This window comes from Salvelinus fontinalis, chromosome 20 (assembly GCF_029448725.1).
Source record: "Salvelinus fontinalis isolate EN_2023a chromosome 20, ASM2944872v1, whole genome shotgun sequence".
NCBI lineage: Eukaryota > Metazoa > Chordata > Actinopteri > Salmoniformes > Salmonidae > Salvelinus > Salvelinus fontinalis.
In genome coordinates this window covers 27,546,636-27,554,324 of record NC_074684.1, presented here as the reverse complement: position 1 = coordinate 27,554,324, position 7,689 = coordinate 27,546,636, and the positions used below count along the sequence as shown (strand labels likewise).

At 43.1% G+C, this 7,689-nt stretch overlaps 1 protein-coding gene across 1 annotated transcript; it reads left to right on the top strand.

Annotated features, from left to right (window-relative positions):
• The first annotated feature begins 4,382 nt into the window (after nt 1–4,382).
• LOC129817613 (forkhead box protein A2-like) lies at nt 4,383–7,021 on the top strand. The gene is made up of 2 exons (XM_055873043.1): nt 4,383–4,792; nt 5,525–7,021. Exons 1-2 carry the CDS (start codon nt 4,724–4,726, stop codon nt 6,707–6,709), a joined length of 1,254 nt encoding a protein of 417 aa, XP_055729018.1. The 5' UTR covers nt 4,383–4,723; the 3' UTR covers nt 6,710–7,021.
• The last annotated feature ends 668 nt before the right edge of the window (nt 7,022–7,689 follow it).

Sequence of the window (7,689 nt, the reverse complement as noted above, 5' to 3'; positions counted from 1 at the left end):
CGCGAGCATTTTGTGGTTTCATCTCACACTGAATAGAATCTTTATGAATTTTGCTTTGATAAATCACAAGCTTAACCTCTTGTCTTTGTATTTCTTGAAAAGTTGTTTGGGCGGACGAGGGTAACAGGTAGAACAACTAACTAAGGGGATTTTATTTCTTTATGCCACAGTGGAAAACATAATGAAACTGGCACATTCCTGTCCCCAATCTCTGAAAATGTAAATCCATGTTAGAGTTTTGTGTTGCTGTTTTTGCTTCTTCTTTCCTTTGAGAACGCCACACATCCACAGTCATGCCTGTCCTTATCTTTGAGATCGCCAAACATCCACAGTCACAACTGTCCTTATCTTTGCGATCGCCACACATCCACAGTCATGCCTGTCATTTCCTTTGAGATCGCCACACATCCACAGTCATGCTTGTCTTTTCCTTTGAGAATGCCACACATCCACAGTCATGCCTGTCCTTATCTTTGAGATCGCCACACATCCACAGTCATGCCTGTCATTTCCTTTGAGAACGCCACACATCCACAGTCATGCCTGTCATTTCCTTTGAGAACGCCACACATCCACAGTCATGCCTGTCCTTATCTTTGAGAACACCACACATCCACAGTCATGCCTGTCATTTCCTTTGAGAACGCCACACATCCACAGTCATGCCTGTCATTTCCTTTGAGAACGCCACACATCCACAGTCATGCCTGTTATTTCCTTTGAGAATGCCACACATCCACAGTCATGCCTGTCATTTCCTTTGAGATCGCCACACATCCACAGTCATGCCTGTCCTTTTCTTTGAGAACGCCACACATCCATAGTCATGCCTGTCATTTCCTTTGAGAACGCCACACATCCACAGTCATGGCTGTCATTTCCTTTGAGAACGCCACACACCCACAGTCATGCCTGTCCTTTTCTTTGAGATCGCCACACATCCACAGTCATGCCTGTCATTTCCTTTGAGATCGCCACACATCCACAGTCATGCCTGTCCTTTTCTTTGAGAACGCCACACATCCACAGTCATGCCTGTCATTTTCTTTGAGAATGCCACACATCCACAGTCATGCCTGTTATTTTCTTTCAGAACGCCACACATCCACAGTCATACCTGTCCTTTTCTTTGAGAACGCCACACATCCACAGTCATGCCTGTCATTTCCTTTGAGAACGCCACACATCCACAGTCATGCCTGTGTTTATCTTTGAGATCGCCACACATCCACAGGCATGCCTGTTATTTCCTTTGAGAACGCCACACATCCACAGTCATGCCTGTCCTTTCCTTTGAGAACGCCACACATCCACAGTCATGCCTGTCCTTTTCTTTGAGATCGCCACACATCCACAGTCATGCCTGTCATTTCCTTTGAGATCGCCACACATCCACAGTCATGCCTGTCCTTTTCTTTGAGAACGCCACACATCCACAGGCATGCCTGTTATTTCCTTTGAGAACGCCACACATCCACAGTCATGCCTGTCCTTTCCTTTGAGAACGCCACACATCCACAGTCATGCCTGTCCTTTTCTTTGAGATCGCCACACATCCACAGTCATGCCTGTCCTTTTCTTTGAGAACGCTACACATCCACAATCATGCCTGTCCTTTCCTTTCCTTCCTTTCCCTGTCATTTTCCCTATTCTACATGAGTGCATTCTCTTCGAACACATCATTCACAGAATCAAAGAGATGGTAGGTAACTTGTTCTGAGGGTAATGCTATGTTCTACTCTACTTCTAATGTCATTCTTGATTTTAAGGCCATTGTGCTGCCTTTGTTGACACCCTTTGTGATTGATCAACCTCAGCACATTTGGCAAGAGCAATAGGCCACTATAATACTGTATTTCACTGCTTGTGAGAAGACCCTGATTGACCCAATAGTGCAGCTATCAACAGTGACCCATAAGAATGTGAGGCCACACAAGGCGATCTGACATGAACCTCCATCTGTTAACTATCTATGTGACAGCAGCAACACATTATCACAAGTTGCCATTGATTATAGTCTACACAGTAACCTTAATAAAATGGCACATAATTACTTCATAACATATCCATAAGCTATATATATTTATAACAGCATTAATAATTTGTTGACAGAAGCAGTTCGTAATTGCGTGTATGGTTCTCGTGTTATGTATATAGCGTATGGCTTAACGTCTTCGTTGCATTATTCTCATAGTCATTAGGAATAGTTTGTTATGAAAGTTATCACAATTAAATATCAGACATTCTTCAAACACCATGATCTAAAGATTCCATCGTGATGTAGGCTGGCCTGTGCGCGTGCACTCGTGTGTATTCGGCAAATACAATACCAGTTAAACTGCTCCGTTAATATCACCTCAATAGTATCCTTGTTTTCCGATGCTGGTTTTATCAGCAATTGCTGTGGACATCCATTCCATCGCTAGTACCTTCAGGCTCTGATCAGGCCCTACACCCAAACAAGGGCACTGCGTTCATCCACCTCTGGCCTGCTCGCCTCCCTACCACTGAGGAAGTACAGTTCCCGCTCAGCCCAGTCAAAACTGTTCGCTGCTCTGGCACCCCAATGGTGGAACAAACTCCCTCACGACGCCAGGACAGCGGAGTCAATCACCACCTTCCGGAGACACCTGAAACCCCACCTCTTCAAGGAATACCTAGGATAGGATAAAGCAATCCTTCTGCCCCCCCCCCCCCCCCTTAAAAGATTTAGATGCACTATTGTAAAGTGGCTGTTCCACTGGATGTCATTAGGTGAATGCACCAATTTGTAAGTCGCTCTGGATAAGAGCGTCTGCTAAATGACTTAAATGTAAATGTAAATGTAGTGATCAAACACTTTAGATAAACTTCTCTTGTCACCGTCATATCAAACATAGTGCAGCAAGGCCCTCACAAAAGTCAATAGAATTATGGTCAAAGACAGAGAGTATACCACCCTGCATACCACTGCTGGCTTGCTTCTGAAGCTAAGCAGGGTTGGTCCTGGTCAGTCCCTGGATGGGAGACCAGATGCTGCTGGAAGTGGTGTTGGAGGGCCAGTAGGAGGCACTCTTTCCTCTGGTCTAAAAAATATCCCAATGCCCCAGGGCAGTGATTGGGGACACTGCCCTGTGTAGGGTGCCGTCTTTCGGATGGGACGTTAAACGGGTGTCCTGACTCTCTGAGGTCATTAAAGATCCCATGGCACTTATCGTAAGAGTAGGGGTGTTAACCCCGGTGTCCTGGCTAAATTCCCAATCTGGCCCTCAAACCATCATGGTCACCTAATAATCCCCAGTTTACAATTAGCTCATTCATCCCCCTCCTCTCCCCTGTAACTATTCCCCAGGTCGTTGCTGCAAATGAGAACGTGTTCTCAGTCAACTTACCTGGTAAAATAACGGTAAAAAAAAAATTAAAAAAAAAAAAAAAAAAAAAAAATAGACAGTGCTATGCTATGTTTGAATACTCTCTATTCTCCAAACAGCCACTAAAGAAATCAGGGGTAATTAAAATAGGCCTAGGAAAACAATTTTTTCGATATTACCTGAAATATAATATAGTTTAGAGCTCAATCATTTGTAACCGACTGATGTATTTTCTATTACACAATGGACGTATAATAAAATAAATACAATACAATTACATTAGTTGCAGCAATAATTATAATTCAAGAGGCAACTATGCACAATATTCGGCATATAAATGAATGATGACTATCCAAAATGTTATAAAGTCCCTCGAGTTTACCCTAAAATGTTTGCAATGTTTCGAAATTCAAATAGGTGGAACACAACGTTCTACGAATTTCTGCTTTGACGTCAACACGACTGTGTACCTTATGGCTCCCTCACAGCAGAATTGAATCGATGCATGGACCCCTGTACTTATGGCTGAAATATAAACATTACCATGTTATAGTCCAAATCGGTATTCAGTGTGGCCTAAATAAGTATTTCAAGTGGTGGTTTATACCCATAATGTCCCAGTATCAATTGAGCTATTTCTTACATCGGTGTATTATTGTGGTTTTGTGAAAATAACTGGTTCAGAAATGCCTTGTTTATTTTGACCCCAAAATGTTCATTACATTTTTGATTAAAACTGTCAAATGTGGAACGCATATAAATTAAGTGAGGTGAAGTCCACACTCCTTGATAGAAACAATAATACTCGGTTGGTCAGAAGATGCCAAATCACATAATTAAGGCTAACACAGAGAAAGGGAATAGCATTAATATAAAGCCCTTAATATAATATATATAAATCCCTTAATACAAAGCCCTCTTATAATTCTAAATTCCTTGTCGTTTTTTTCTGGAGGAAAACAATCACATTTGATGTATTGGATCCTTTTAAATGGGCCTGGCCTTTTCAGCCAGCGCAGGTGTAAGCTTCAATCGACGGTCAACGGATGAGGCTCGTGTCTAGGTGTGAGCAGATTATTCAAATAGGGCACTGAAGGAGTACGGATTGGAGGGCTGAGCGCTCAGCGAAACGCAGTGCTGCTATACCACAGCAAGGCGAGGAGCCAACGTCATTAACTCCTGTCATCGTCAGTCGCTTTACAGTGTCTGAAGGCACTCAGGGCAGAAAGATACCCATGAACCAGTCACTAGGCAGCAAGCAGACTAAACGACCTGGGTAGCCTGTGGTCCCAAATCGGTTTTAGGGCCGTTTTTCACTTCATTTTCTGCTGAGACTGAGGCTTTTGAGGGAAATTTGTTTTGGACTGTCCACAATGCTAAGCGCTGTTAAAATGGAAGGACACGAGCATTCAGACTGGAGTGCTTACTACGGAGAGCCCGAGGTGGGTAGAGTTTATATATGTATTTTGCTGTCTATACAACTCAATACTAGCCTTGAGATAATATTAACTTTGTGATCAAATATTGACTTGAGGCACCTACAAATCCTCCCGGATCTCTCCCCGGTTGGGCACAGACGTCAATGCAACGTCTATTCCAATTTGATTCAACGTAGCCTAATATCATTTAAATGTTTAAAAAAACGTTGATTCAACCAGTGTGTGCCCAGTGGGTCTTTTTTGAAATCCTGACCAATTTCTAGGGAGAATGGAAAGGACATTTACGAAATATATGACCTGAATAGGCTATTTAATATTTTGAAAATCGAATTGAATCTGAAATGTATTTCTAATTATTCAAGCCTATAGGCACATTTCTATTTTGACTATGGAATTATTACGGAGAACACCGTGACCAGTTCGCCTCACTGGGCTATTCGTTGATCCATTCCTTCCCTTTTCAGTCGTTTTCGTTTTGCCATGTAATCAGACTTGGAATAAAAAATATATAAAAATATTTACAATATTCTTTAGGATGTGTGTGCACTTCCCTGTTTGAACGTAATTGTGACGTTACAATTTATAGACTAAAATTTGATATTTAACCGACTAAAAAATACATGTTTATCTAAGTGACAACTAATTTACGTAGGCCTAATTATTTCGTTGTCATTTTACTAGAAGTCTTTATTTCACATTGTTAAAGCTATTATTGACCTCGTGCACTCTTTTCAGTGCTACGCCTCAGTTGGAAACATGACACAACACACCGGGCTGGGAATGAACTCGATGAGCAGCTATATGAGCATGCCTGGAATGACTTCAACCAGCAACATGACAGGCAGCCCCATGAACATGTCATACGTCAACACGGGTGTGAACCACTCCATGGCCGGGATGTCACCGGGCTCCGGGGCCATGCACGGTATGGGAGCAGGGATGGCGGGCATGAGCGCGACGCTGAATCCGAATATGAGCCCCATAAGCACCCAGTCTCCATCGATGAATGCCCTGACCTCCTATAGCAATATGAGCGTTATGAGCCCCATGTATGGACAGTCCAACATAAGGTCAAGGGACCCCAAAACATACAGGAGAAGCTATACGCACGCCAAGCCCCCATATTCCTACATTTCTCTCATCACCATGGCCTTACAGCAGTCTACCACAAAGATGCTGACGTTGAATGAGCTATACCAGTGGATCCAGGACCTCTTCCCCTTCTACAGACAGAACCAGCAGCGCTGGCAAAACTCGATCCGCCACTCTCTATCTTTCAACGACTGCTTCCTCAAAGTTCCCAGGTCCCCGGATAAACCAGGCAAAGGATCTTTCTGGACTCTTCACCCGGACTCAGGGAATATGTTTGAGAACGGCTGCTATCTCCGAAGGCAAAAGCGGTTCAGGTGCGAGAAAGACCTCGGCAGGGAAACCGGGAGGAAAACTTCCGAGGGAGGCCCTAACAGCAGCCCAGAGAGCTGTAACGGTAACGAATCACCCCATCATACCCTGTCCGTTAAAGACGTCAAACGGCCCGTATCTGACCCGAAACCCCGGCAGCAGGTAATGAGCCCCGCCGAGCACGCGCCCACTCCTGTCCCACAGACACACCATCTTCCGTCTCAACATCACTCTGTGCTCGTGCACGAAGCGCACCTGAAGCCCGAGCACCACTATTCATTCAACCACCCTTTCTCCATCAACAATCTAATGTCGTCGGAGCAGCAGCAGCATCACCACAAAATGGACCTAAAAACGTATGAACAGATGATGCAGTATCATGGCTATGGTTCACCGATGACAGGGGCACTGTCCATGGGCTCAATGTCGACTAAAACGGGCTTAGATGTTGCTTCGACACCCACAGACACTTCTTACTACCAAGGTGTGTATTCGAGGCCAATCATGAACTCTTCTTGATTTTTATCACCATTCAATTAACTTTTTCTAGCAATTACAATTTGTACATTTGTAAATTGGTAGTTTTTTTGTTTTATGCGTCACATTTTATGGACATTGGACATGGAAGGGACTGTCTCAGTGTCAAATTCGTTCAAATGATGTTGATATGGGAAGAAATGATTTCATACAGCCATTTTTAACTGTGTTACAAATTGTGAGACATTCTCTATGCCAATATCGTTTGTGTATCCCTTATAACTTATACGTTGTTCATGTGTATTCATGTAGCTGCTGAAAATCTATATTAAAGTATTATTTGATGTTTTTTTATATGGCATTTATGTGTGCATTACTATAAGGAAACATAAGAATACAGGCTAATTATTCAATAGTCTAACTGCATGATTCAAAATGTTAAAAACATCGAGCATCTTTATTTAAGAAAGGCTAGCAATTATGGCAAATATAAAACAATGAAAGATAAGCACCATCAATGAGTAAAGTAAGGGTTCTGTATTTATAGGCCTACGTGTGTACACACAACACACACACACACACTTACACACACACACACTTACACACACACACACACACACACACACACACACACACACACACACACACACACACACACACACACACACACACACACACACACACACACACACACACACACACACACACCACTACATATAACCCTATATATACCAGGGATGGGAAACTCGGGGGTCTGATTGGTGTCACAGTTTTTCCCCAGCTCCAGCTAACACACCTGACTCCAACAATCAACTACATGATCTTCACTTTAGAATGCAATTAGTTTGATCAGCTGTGTTTGCTATGGATGGGGCAGAGGTGTGACACCACTCCGGGCCCTGAGGACTGGAATTGCCCATCCCTGATATATAATATTAAATACTATTCAATAGTGCACCACTGTAGCCTATCCAATTGCCCACATTTAGGAAAAAGGTTTTTATTATCGCCAAGAAACGAAA